Here is a 12334-nt window from a genome sequence, read left to right on the forward strand (position 1 = left end):
ACTTCACTCGTGACATTCCTCCAATCCGATACATTGCCTCTGATTACGGCCCTCATTTTTCTGTCAGTTAGGAAATTTTTCATCCATGTTAGTAGCTTACCTGTCACCCCTTCAATATGTTCCAGTTGCCAGAACAACCTCTTATAGGGAACTCTGTCGAAAGCCTTTTTTTAGGTCCAGATAGATGCAGTCAACCCAACAATCTCTTTCCTGTAAAATCTCTGTGGCTCGATCATAAAAACTGAGTAAGTTCGTTACACAGGATCTTCCAGTTCGAAAACCATACTGTCTGTCTGATATTATATCGTTGTCCTCCAGGTGTTCTACCCATTTAGTTTTATTATTTTTTCCAATATTTTGACTATTACACTTGTCAATAATACAGGTCTATAATTAAGGGTGTCTTCCCTGCTTCCACTTTTGTAGATTGGAACTATGTTAGCCTTTTTCCACACATCAGCTACAATTCCTGTACACAGGGATGCCTGAAAAATCATTTGAAGTGGAATGCTGAGCTCAGGTGCACATTCTCTCAGAACCCATGGTGAAACTCCATCTGGACCAACTGCTTTGTTCTTACTTAGCTCCTTGATCATTTTTTCCACTTCGTCTCTAGACACCTCTATGTGCTCTATGTTGTTCTCTGGAATTCTTATTGGTCTGGTTCCCTAAAGATTTCATTTTGTACAAACACACTTTGGAACTTTTCGTTTAGTGTTTCACACATTTCATTTTCCATGAATCTATTTCCCATTTTCAACCTCTGAATATTATCCTTTACCTGTAATTTGTTGTTTATGAATTTATAGAATAGACCTGGTTCTGTTTTATATTTGTCTGCAATCCCCTTTTCAAAATTTCTTTCTGCCTCTCTCCTCACTGCCGTGTAGTTGTTTCTCGTATCTTTGTATCGTTGGTATGTTTGGGGGTTTGGCCTCTTCCTGTAATGATTCCATTTTTGTGTCTTTTGGTCTCTGGCCCTCTCGCAATTTCTATTGAACCATTCCCGTTTACTAGTTCTGCATCTCTGTTTTGGTATAAATTTTGTTGTGCCTTTATCATGTATTTCACAAAACTTGACATACATCTCATTCACTTCCTTGCCTAGCAACAAGTCTGTCCAATTATACTCACTAAAAAAATTTCTATGGTGGCCATAATGTCCTCTCCTGAAGTCAGATTTTTCAACTGCTTCAACCTCTTTATTTTCTTCCAGATTATAACGCATTGCATACTTTATTCCCCAAAAGACATGGTCACTTTTACCCAAGGGAGGAAGGTACTGAATGTCAAATATTTCTTCCTCCTTCCTGGTAAATAACAAATCTAGCATGGAGGGAACATCCCCTTCCCTCATCCTCGTAGCTTGTTTAACATGTTGATACAAGAATGTTTCCAGGATGAGGTCTACAAATCTACATGTCCAAAAATCTTCTGTTTTAGCTTTATATGCTTCCCAGTCTATGGATTTCAAGTTGAAGTCACCGACTATCAACAGTCGTGATCTATCATTATCCGCTCTCACTATAATCTCTCTCACTATTGTTATAAGACCTTCTCGTTTACTATCTAGCTCCTCCTTTGACCATGTGCTGCTTGGCGGTGGACTATATGCATTTAGGATCATTAGTTTATCATCTTCATGGCAGATCTCTAGTGCTATTATGTCAACTTCTTGTGGATTGGCAGTCATTATTTCCTTCACCTTTAGGTGTTCTTTCATCAGCACAGCAACGCCACCGCCTTTCCTAATTTTTTTGTCCGGTCTCCAAATTGAGTAGCCCCTTGGGAATATGACCTCATTTAAAATAACATCTTCTAGTTTTGTCTCCGTGAGTGCAACAATGTCTGGTGTCTGCAGCTGTATTACATCACTTAACTCTAGTATCTTCGATCTCACTCCATCTATGTTGGTGTATGCAATCTTCAGGAACTTGTTTCCCCTCTCCTATTCTTCACTCCCACTCTATTGATTTTGTTGGTTTGCCTTTATGTACCACTTTACTGGTCTGCCTACCCCTAACACTTTGTAGAAAAAAGAATTGATTTCTTCTTCATTCCTGCTCTCATTTAAACGTTTTGCCTCGGTGAGGTTCAGTTTCAGCTTCTCTCTGTCTTTTGAAAGATCTCATCTTAACGACCACACTTTCCTATCCTCATCACTTTGTAATTTTCTAGCATTCCTTAGTACTTCTTCCATCTGTTTGGCACCGTTTAGGGTGATCCTCATAGGTCGATCTTTCCCTTTTACGTATCTGCCTATTCTCCTGTAGTCGCACACATTCTCTATGGTAGTAAGACCTTCTACGAGGCCAACAATTTTATCTACTACTGTCGCTTCTTCTACAGCTCTTTCTGACCTAGATGTTATCTCCTTTTCTTTTCTCGTTTCTGCATTCATTCTTGGTATTGCTTTTATCATTCTCCTTGTAGTTCTCGTCTTTTTCATTTGTGTTCTCATTTGTCTCATTTTTTCTCTCCTTATTCATATCACCAGTTTGCTCTACAACATTGCCTTCATTTTTGTGTACCTCGACACTATACCCTTCTACATTGCTACTTTGACTCTCTAAATTCTCAGTCCTTGGGTTATGCTCCGAGTTCATTGCTGTCTTTATATAATCTGCATATATTTCTGGTAGTTTTTGTGAGAATTGTAGCCTGTGTACATCAGGAATGTTATTCATTAGTTTGGTGATGTTTTCCCACATCTGTCTGTCTCTTTGACAGATCCAGTAGTTACCTTCCCGATTTGCATATTGTGTAGGTAATCCTGTATAACTCAGGTGAAATCTTGTGTTACAAATGTTACATACAATGCCTACAACACTCTTTCGAAGTGGCTTAAAGCAGCCTCCACACGCCTCCATGTTGGGTTTGTGGTGTTATAATATTATATGAATATATTTATAATATTACATGTATGTATATATAATATGTATACAGTATATTTATAATATTACATATGTTTATTTGTTCAAGTTTATGTGGGGGTACTTATCGCTTTGTGGAAAAATATGGTCCGCTTTTATACCATATTACCGAAGCCCTGGAAATAACAACCTGGGTACAGCCTGTAGGCTGTTAAATTGAGTAGCTACTGATATGGTTCTTCGTTGCACTGTGGGGCGCAGCCCTGGGTTTTGGTAACTTTTGATTTCATCTTTCAGTGACTGGATCTTTTCTGGATTCTGGACACTCATTCATTGACTGTCATTCAGTGCCTGGCTGCACCCTTATAAATACGTTACATATGCTCATTAATGTATACACCTTCTATGCACCATGCCATCCTCCAATAGGTTGGAAGGACTGTTACCTGTAATTAGGGTATGGACATTTGTGCTAATGTGAGGTTGGCTTCTCTCTTTGGCACATGAGTTTGGGGCGAGTATATTGTTCACTCATGTGTCTCTCTCTCTGTATATGGCTGTTCACGTACATTCCGTTGCCCGTTGCTTCCTGGGTCTTCTTCGTTCTTCATATTGCTTATGCTCGCCTTACGGATGGGGCATGTCTGCTCGCCCGGGTTGGTTTTTCCCGGCTCAATGGGTTTGGGTTTCTGGTTCCCTGGCAGACGTTCCTTTTGGTTCCTTGACTGCCTGGGTTCCGGCGCTGCTTGCTTGGTGTCCGCTCCCAGGGATTTTCCCATTGCTCCGCCTCTTTTCAATGATCGGTCCGATCTGTGACAGGACTAGTTCAGTCTTCTCCTCGGGTCTTCACATCTGGTGATTTTGACAAGTCTCTCACCATCTGTTTGGTGAACAGGTGGCTTCTTTGATGGTGTCCCACCTGCGTGCTTCATCTTGGTGGTGGTATGGGGTTTTCTGGCAGTCCCTCTTTTTCTTTTTGTCTCTTCGTAGGTGTACTGCACTTTCTGGGGGTAAGGGGAGCCCCTTAGGCTCCCCGGAGCTTACTAGGCTGATATGCTAATGTTAGACTTTGGCATCAGTCATGTGTATGGAGTTCTGTGGGCCTACTGACGACCACGAGCCAGAACCTGACAGAGAGACATGGGGAGCAATTGCCTACAGAAACCCCCCATGTGCTTGGAAGCATTCTATGTCGGCTTCCGGCCCGAAGCGTTTTGAGTTTTCGGAGTCAAGGCAGGGTTTAGATGGTCTTGAGTCTTGGGTGTTCTCGGGGAAATGCCCCTTCCGGTGTGGCTACGGAAGCATTCAAGTTCACTCTCCCTGCTAAAACCTCTGGGTCTGACCATTGGGCCCCCTTCTGTTCAGCTTTCTCAGCTGCTCCGGCTTTTTCTTCAGGGGCCGGTGTTCTGGGGGATGACTCGGCCCCGGGTCCCGAGGAGGGGAATCCTGGGGCTGGGGAGGGGCTGACTTGGGGGCCTCTGGCCCTGCTGGACCCTGCCTGGGTTTTTCTACCCTCGAAGTGGGGCTTATTGTTACAAGATGTGGGGTTCTCTTTTCCCCCCTCTACGTAAGAGTTGGATTTGGCGTCTGTCCCTCCCTGGGTTCGGTTCCGTGTTCCCTCTGGTGCGTCGGTTCTGTCTTGCCAGAGGTTTTCGGCTTCCCGCATCCAACCGTCTGCGGTGCGGGCAACCTTGGAGTCTTACCTCCTGCGTGACCTGGATAATGCCTCGGTGATGGATTCACCATCTTTCAGGTTTGGGAATTCGTTCTCTTTCTGTGTCCGTTACAAGGTTCCGGAGTGGTCCTGGCTGGCGGATTGTCCTATTTTTGCTTTGGAGGCTTGGCATTCTTTCTGTCGTTCCCGCGCGCTAGACTGGCGCAAGGTCTCGACGGTGGTTCAGGTTTTCCTGGGGGCGACCTTGAGCACCTCAATGAGTGTTTGTTTGCTCCTGCTCTTCCCCAGATGTTGGCATTCCTCCATGTGCAGGTTCCCTCCCTTTCGGCTGCGCAGGTGGCCGAGGACTTGCCTGCCCGTGGTCTCTTAGTTTCGGCCTTGCGCTTCTTTTCCCTCCTGGAGCTGTCTACGGACTGGCTTGGGGAGGATGTGGGGGCGCTCGAGGCCGTTTCAGGGTCCGGTGCCTTGGGCTCGGCGGCGCGTACGTCGTCTGCCTTGTTGAAGCTGTTTGCATCGATTTGGGATGCTGTTTCCCTGTTCTACGCTTCCCAGCTCGCGTGTCGGAAGGCAGTGCTTGCCTCCTACTTGGAATCGGCCTGGACCCGTGCTCCTAGGATGTCTTCGTCTTTTTGTTCTTTGTTTTTTGAGAATTCTGCCATGGCGCAGTATATTCCGGCTGCTTCGGCCAGTTGCCATTCTATGTCAGCCTTGTTGGTTCTCCGAGGGTCCCGGAGGGGGGCCTTCCCAGAGAGGTCATGCTAGGGCTCGGGGTTCCACTCGTCGTGGTAGGCCTTTGGGGCCAGTTTGGGGTTCGGCTCTGGCTTCGGACCCGCCTTCGTCTGGTTGGCGAGGTGCTTGCTCTGTGCGAGGTTCTGGGTCTCATAAGGGGCGCCGTGGCCCTTTCTTTAGCCCCATTGATGGGGCGATGGGGGGGAGGCTTGTGCTGTTTGCTCATGCCTGGTCCCACGATTTGTGGCCGTTTTGGGTCGTTTCCTTCGGCTTGCGGTGGCATTGGGTGGCCCCTCCTCCTCCCGGGGGGGGGGGGGGGAGGTCGGGCTGGCGGGGCAGGCCTCTTCTCCTGCGCTCCGTTGAGTCGTCTTGGAATGGGTTCGCTTGGGTGTCGACAACGCCCAAGATATCGAAACGACGTCGTCCCTCAGATGGGTTTCTTGTTTGTTTCCAGTGCTGAAATGGGACTGTGCGGACCTGAGGTTCATTCTGGACTTTTCCCGTCTGAACCTCTGGGTTCATTGCCCCTCCTTTCGGATGACTACGCTGTCTCAAATTCGGCTCCTGTTGGAGCCGGGTTCTTGGATGGTGTCCTTGGACCTCCAGGACGCTTATTGACACGTGCTGATTCATCCGGGGTTCAGGGACTGGCTCGGTTTTATTGTATGCTTCAAGATTACCGCTTTCGTTGTCTCCCATTCGGGTTGAATCTGGCACCTCCCGTGTTCACACGCCTTACACGGGTTGTCATGGCTCGTCTGCGTATGTTAGGTGTTCGTGTGTTGGCCTACCTCGCTGACTGGCTGGTTTGGGCTCTCAGCCGGTCCAGTTGTCTGCTAGCCAGGGATTTGGTGCTTTCCCAGCTCGCTGGGTTCGGGTTTTTGGTGAACTGGAGGAAGTCCCGTCTGGTTCCCTCCCATGTTCAGTCATGGCTGGGTCTTGTGTGGGACTCTCAGACCGTTTCCTTTTCTCTTCCTCCGGAGTCTCTCCTCCGGCAGTGGTCCCGTTTGCGCCGGTTTCTTGGGGCTCCCGGGTTACTCGGCGGTTGCTTGAGGGTTTGTGTGGGAGCCTGAACTTCGCAATGTTGGTCTACCCGCCTGGTCGGGTTTGGCTTCGTCGGCTGTTCTGGTTCCTTCGGGGGATGTCTCTTTCGCCTCTTTCGCAATCGCTGGGTTCAACCCCTGGGGGCTTTGTGTCGGCTTTTGCATCACTGGCTTCCTCTTCGGGATTTTCGGGGTTCAGTGCCATGGCGACCTTGGTGAGCAGTGCTCACCATGCCGGCCAGAGGCGGTGAGGTCTGTCCTTCGTTGAGTCCACAGCATGATGTGGGAGTTCGCGGCGGTGTGTTTGCCCTACGGAGGGTTCGGGTCGCCCGTGGATCAACAATCCGGCTAAATTCAGACTGCTCCCAGGTGGCTCATTGCCTTAACCGAGGGAGTTCGATGTGGTCCTTGGCTTTTTGGTGCTGGTCTCATTGGGTGACTCATTTGCTGAGTTCTCGGGGTTTGACTCTCCTGGCTGTTCATGTGCGGGGAGTGTCCAACGTTTTGGCCAACGGCCTGTCTCGTTTCGTTCCCATCCCCATGGAATGGACGGTCGCCGCCGACTCCTTCCGTTGGCTCTGCCAGACGTTCGGGCACCCCGAGGTAGACGTCTTTGTGTCGGCGTGGTGGCCGGCCTAGCCTTGGGTTTCAGGTGCTGCTTGCCCGGTGTCCGAACCTGGAGGTTTTCCTGGGGCTCAGCCTCTTCCAACAGATCGGCCCGGTGCGTCACGTGGCTGGTTCGAGTCTTCGCGTACGATCTTTTTGACTTGGGTTTATCATCATCTCTATGGTGATCAGGTGGCTTCTTTGTTGGTGTCCCACCTGCGGGCTTCATCTCAGCAGCAGTATTAAGTCTCTTAGTGGTCCTTCTGGTTCTTTTTACGTCTTCGCCGTTGTGCTTCGCTTTCTGTTCAGGTGGCGTTGTCCTTTCTCTCTTAGTGGTTCCAGGACTGTCACATTATGCCTAACACACCAGGTCAGGTGCTTATGCGCCGCCTGAGCCATCCTGGTCTTTGGACAGTGCTCTATTTTCTTTCTTCTTCTCGGTTTGTTGTGGGCCCTTCGGTTCCAGATTATTTCTCCAATGCTCTTTTTCTGTTAGCATTGGCCTCTGGGGAGTCGGGTTGGGGAGCTTCATGCTCTCCTCTGGCGCAGGGGTTTCTGCTCCTTCGGTCTTCGTGATGGTTATGTTTGTTTGCAGCCTTCTCCTTCTTTTCTGGCGAAGAATAAGAATGCTGCTTTCCGGAGGGGTCCCTGGGTTGTTGATGCTTGGTTGGTCGGGCCGGGGGCGCATAAGTTTTTTTTTTTTGTCCGGTTACGGCTCTTCGCCGTTATTTGCGCGCCATGGCTTCTGTGACCGGGGACATGCTTTGGGTTGATCGGTTTTCCTTTCGTCCCCTATTCTTGGGTTCTGGTCTCTCCGGTCGTCCGCAGTCATTCGGTCTAGCCAGCCTGCGGTCTATCCCTGTGCCCGTGATGTTCGTAAGTTCGCTGCTCTTGCTGCCGTCTTTGGCAACATGTCCTGGCTGACATTCGGGCACGGGGCTTTTGGCGGTTGAACAGGGTCCTGGCTGCTCGTTATCTAGTGAACGTCCCTGGGCCTCGTCGAGCCTGTGTCGCCTTGGGTTGGCGGCTGCAGCCAGTTGTCTCGACTTTGAGTTGAGGAGTGAGCAGCGACCGCCTCCCAGGTAAGTCCCTATGTTTTTCCTCTGTGGGTTGTTAGCTCCATGGAGCCAAAGCTGCTTCCCCCAGAAAACCAGCGATGAATGTAATGAAACGCCATTTTCTGGTTGAGGCCCGGAGGCTCCCTGGCATTCCTCCCTCCCTACCGGTCAACGGTTTTTCGCGTGTTTTGGCATCCAGCTTCAGAACTGACGGGTGGATAGCCGGCGTGGGGGATCTGGGGCTCCCTCTTTCTTCTCCCCGGGAGGGGGAAGCTGCGCAGACTTTTGATAACAATATTTTCACCAGAATAGGGGTTTATTTTGGGATGCTTTCCTTTCTGGGGTGCCTGACCCGGTCGATGGCAGACATAGAATGCTTCCAACCACACGGGGGTTTCTATAGGCCATTGCTTCCCGTGCCTCTCTGAGGGGGCCAGGTTCTGGCTCGTGGTTCCCGGTAGGCCCACAGAACTCCATACACATGACTGATGCCAAAGTCTGATATTAGCATATCAGCCTTGTAAGCTCCGGGGAGCCTCCGTGTCTTGCCCAGAAAAGGCGTTTCAGTACATTCAACGCTGGTTTTTTGTTGACGTGGTCTTGTCTTTCTCTCTTCAACCCGTTCTCACACTTGCTTATAGTCAATATTGGCTTATTTAATAAGTGCATATGTGACATACTAATTGATTGTAAATATTTTAGTTTACCTTGAAAAGCTTCATAGAAAACACCGACCTCACCTAACCTTCTTAGTATGTTTAGATAAGCATCTTATTGCTTCTTAATTACAATTATTACTTAACCTATACCGTTGATAGGTGAAGTAATAATTGAAAATAAGAAGCAATAAGATGCTTATCTTAACATACTAACAAGGTTAGGTGAGGTTGGTGTTTTCTATGAAGCTTTTCAAGGTAAACTAAAATATTTACAATCAATTAGTATGTCACATATGCACTTAATAATAAGCCAATATTGACTGTAAGCAAGTGCGAGAACGGGTTGCTCTCTTAGATGTTCAGGGCTGGCATTTTTCCGCATACTGTCGCCTTGTCTCATGCAGCACTGGTGGAGGCGCTTTGAATTGCTCAGGTTTTGTTGTTCGTTCTGCACCGTTCATGGGCTGTCTCGGGCATTACTCACCTCCGGCCTGCTCATGCGCCACCTGTGCCGTCCTGCTCTTGAACAGGGTGTTCTTTTCTCTCTTCACCTCAGTTTGTTGTGGCCCCTTCAGTTCAGGTTTGTTTGTCAGTCGTTTTTACCTTTTTGGATTCTGGTGCTCGGTTTATTCATTTGCAGTAGTGTCTTCCTTTCTGGGGGGGGGGTTGGACGGCTATTTTCCGAAGGGGTTCCTGGGGGATGTTGCTGCTTGGTTGGTTGCCGGGGGTGCATCATGTTTTTTTTCTGGTTGCGGTTCTCCACCATTATTTGCGCACCATGGCCTCTGTGGCCGGTGACGCACTTTCGGTTGATCCAGTTTCCCTTCTTCCCCGTTTTCGGGTTTGGGTCTCTCCGGTCGTCTACAGGGTCATTCAGTCTAGCCAGCCTGCGGTCTGTCCCCGTGCCCATGATGTTCGCAAGTTTGCTGCGCTTGCTCCCGTCTTGGGCTGACATTCAAGCACTGCGTTTTTGGCGGTTGAACAGGGTCCTGGCTGCAAGGTACCTCGTGAATGTTCCTGGGCCTAGTCAGGTCTGTGTCGCTTTGGATCAGCAGTTGCAGCCTGTTGTCTCGACTTTGTGTTGGGATGTGAGCACCGACTGCCTCCCGGTTAAGTCCCTCTGTTTTTGTCTTTGGTGAAGCAGCTGCGGGGGAGCCGTAGGGGCTCCCCACAGAAAACCAGCGTTGGATATACGTAATGAAGTGCCATTTTTTTTGGGTGAATCCCGGAGGCTCCTCGGCAATCCTCCCTCCCTCCCTTCCGGTTGGCGGTTTTTGCGTATTTTGATATCCAGCCTCAGAACTGGGGTGTGGATTGATGGCATAGGAAGGGTGGGGTCTCATGTGACATCATGCTTGTTTGCTCGTTTTTGTATGGGGAGTTCTGTCCACTCATTTGTCTATTTTCATTGTTTTAACCAGAATAGGGGTTTGTTTTGGGGCGCTTACTTTTCTGGATGCGTGTCCCAGGTGATGGCAGATATATTATGCTCCAAAACACACATGCATTCTATAGGCTATTGCTCCTCATGCCTCTCTGAGATGGAAGGGGGGCAGGTTCTGGTTCGTGGTCCCTGGTAGGCCTAGAACTCCACCCACATTGACTGATACCAAAGTTTGGGATATCCTTATTAGCCTAGATAGCTCCGGGGAGCCTCCAGGACTTGCCCAGAAAATGGCGTTTCATTACATTCAACACTAGTTTTTTATATTTATTTATATATAATTTTCCAGGAAGTGATGATAAAGAGCTTGATAAAGAGCTTGAAGACAGAGTAGTGAAGAAGATATCAGAGCTGAGTTACCAAATGCAAGGCCAGTGTGTCATGTGCATTTATAATATCCACAAGCATTATCCATTAATTGTTAGCAGGTAAGAGATTTGGCACTGATTAACTTATAAATAAGTGTATATTCACATGACAAGGTCCTTTTCTCGGTTGTTTTCCTGAGCTATGATCATGAGTTGACGCAGGTCACTGCTAGCATTCCAGAAAATGGGTGACGTTAAGCTCTACTCAGAAAATTAACATTTCAACTGGTGTTGTTCATCTTTGCTAGCATGTTATGAGCTTGTTCATATTTTTTTTGTTGACTGGTTCTCTGCCTATATTGGTTCTGTTTGATTTCTTAATCTCTGGCCTACTTGCAATTTCTATTGAACTAGTCTAGTTTTTCTGTTTTGCATCTGTTTGGTATGTGTTCTTTGTTATCTTTATTATAATGTTGCATAAATTTTGCTTATATCATCACATAGCAACAAACTTGCAATCTAATTATTAATCAACTTGCATAGTTCTCCATAACATCCATTAAATAATCAATGCTGCCCCCACTCTAGTGTTTTTTCTGTGGGGAGCCCCTTCGGCTCCCTGGAGCTATCGAACTGATATTAGCTATTAGTCTGGCGCTTCAGTCAATGGAGATCTGCCTACTGGGGACCACAAGTCAGAACCTGGCCCCCCACAGAGAGGCGCGGGGAGCAATGGCCTAAGGACCCCCCCTCCCCTGTAGTTGGAAGTATTCAATGTCTGCTATTGACTGGGGTTAGGCACCCAGAGACCTAGGCATCTTAAAACAAACCCCACTTGGTAGGAAATTGTAAGCCCAAGTCCGAACAGGGAAACAGAACTCCCCAAAAGAAAACAGGGAAACAAGCAATCATTATCAATCACTGCTATGCTAAAAGAACTAAGTAAAAACAAAGCAGTTGGTCCAGATGGAGTTTCACCATGGGTTCTGAGAGAATGTGCTGCTGAGCTCAGCATTCCACTTCAACTGATTTTTCAGGCATCCCTGTGTACAGTTGTAGCTGATGTGTGGAAACAGGCTATCATAGTTCCAGTCTACAAAAGTGGCAGCAAGGAAGACCCCCTCAATTATAGACCTGTATCATTGACAATTGTAATAGTCAAAATATTGGAAAAAATAATTATAACTAAATGGGTAGAACACCTGGAGAAAAACGATATAATATCAGACAGACAATATAGTTTCGATCTGGAAGATTCTATGTATCGAATTTACTCAGTTTCTATGATCGAGCCACAGAGATTTTACATGAAAGAGATGTTTGGGTTGACTGCATCTATCTAGATTTAAAAAAGGCTTTCGACAGAATTCCACATAAGAGGTTGTTCTGGAAACTGGAACATATTGGAGGGGCGACAGGTAAGCTTCTAACATGGATGATAAATTTCTTAACTGACAAAGAATTGAGGGTCGCAATCAGAAGCAATGTATCGGATTGGAGGAATGTCACAAGCGGAGTACTACAGGGTTCAGTTCTTGCACCGGTGATGTTCATTGTCTACATAAACGATCTACCAGTTGGAATACAGAATTATATGAACATGTTTGCCGATGATGCTAAGATAATAGGGAAGATAAGAAACGTAGATGATTGTCATGCCCTTCAAGAAGACCTGGATAAAATTAGTATATGGAGCAACATTTGGCAAATGGAATTTAATGTGAATAAATACCATGTTACGGAATGTGGAATTGGAGAACATAGACCCCACACAATCTATATATTATGTGAGAAATCTTTAAAGAATTCTGACAAAGAAAGGGATGTAGGGGTGGTTCTAGATAGAAAACTGTCACCTGAGGACCACATTAACCCTTAGACCACACATATTACCACGCATATTGGGGGCCTGGTAGCAAAAAATATTTGAATTATTTAA

At 47.2% G+C, this 12334-nt stretch overlaps 1 protein-coding gene across 1 annotated transcript in view; it reads left to right on the plus strand.

The window, feature by feature from the left end:
- The window catches only part of LOC123764810 (DNA-dependent protein kinase catalytic subunit), a 746996-nt gene that overhangs the window by 547527 nt on the left and 187135 nt on the right, over positions 1–12334 (plus strand). Inside the window, exon 37 of the mRNA XM_069302649.1 lies at positions 10377–10515. Within this exon, the coding sequence (XP_069158750.1) occupies positions 10377–10515 (139 nt within the window). The remainder of the gene's footprint in view (positions 1–10376; positions 10516–12334) is intronic.

Source organism: Procambarus clarkii, chromosome 48 (genome assembly GCF_040958095.1).
Source record: "Procambarus clarkii isolate CNS0578487 chromosome 48, FALCON_Pclarkii_2.0, whole genome shotgun sequence".
NCBI classification, from domain to species: Eukaryota; Metazoa; Arthropoda; class Malacostraca; order Decapoda; family Cambaridae; genus Procambarus; species Procambarus clarkii.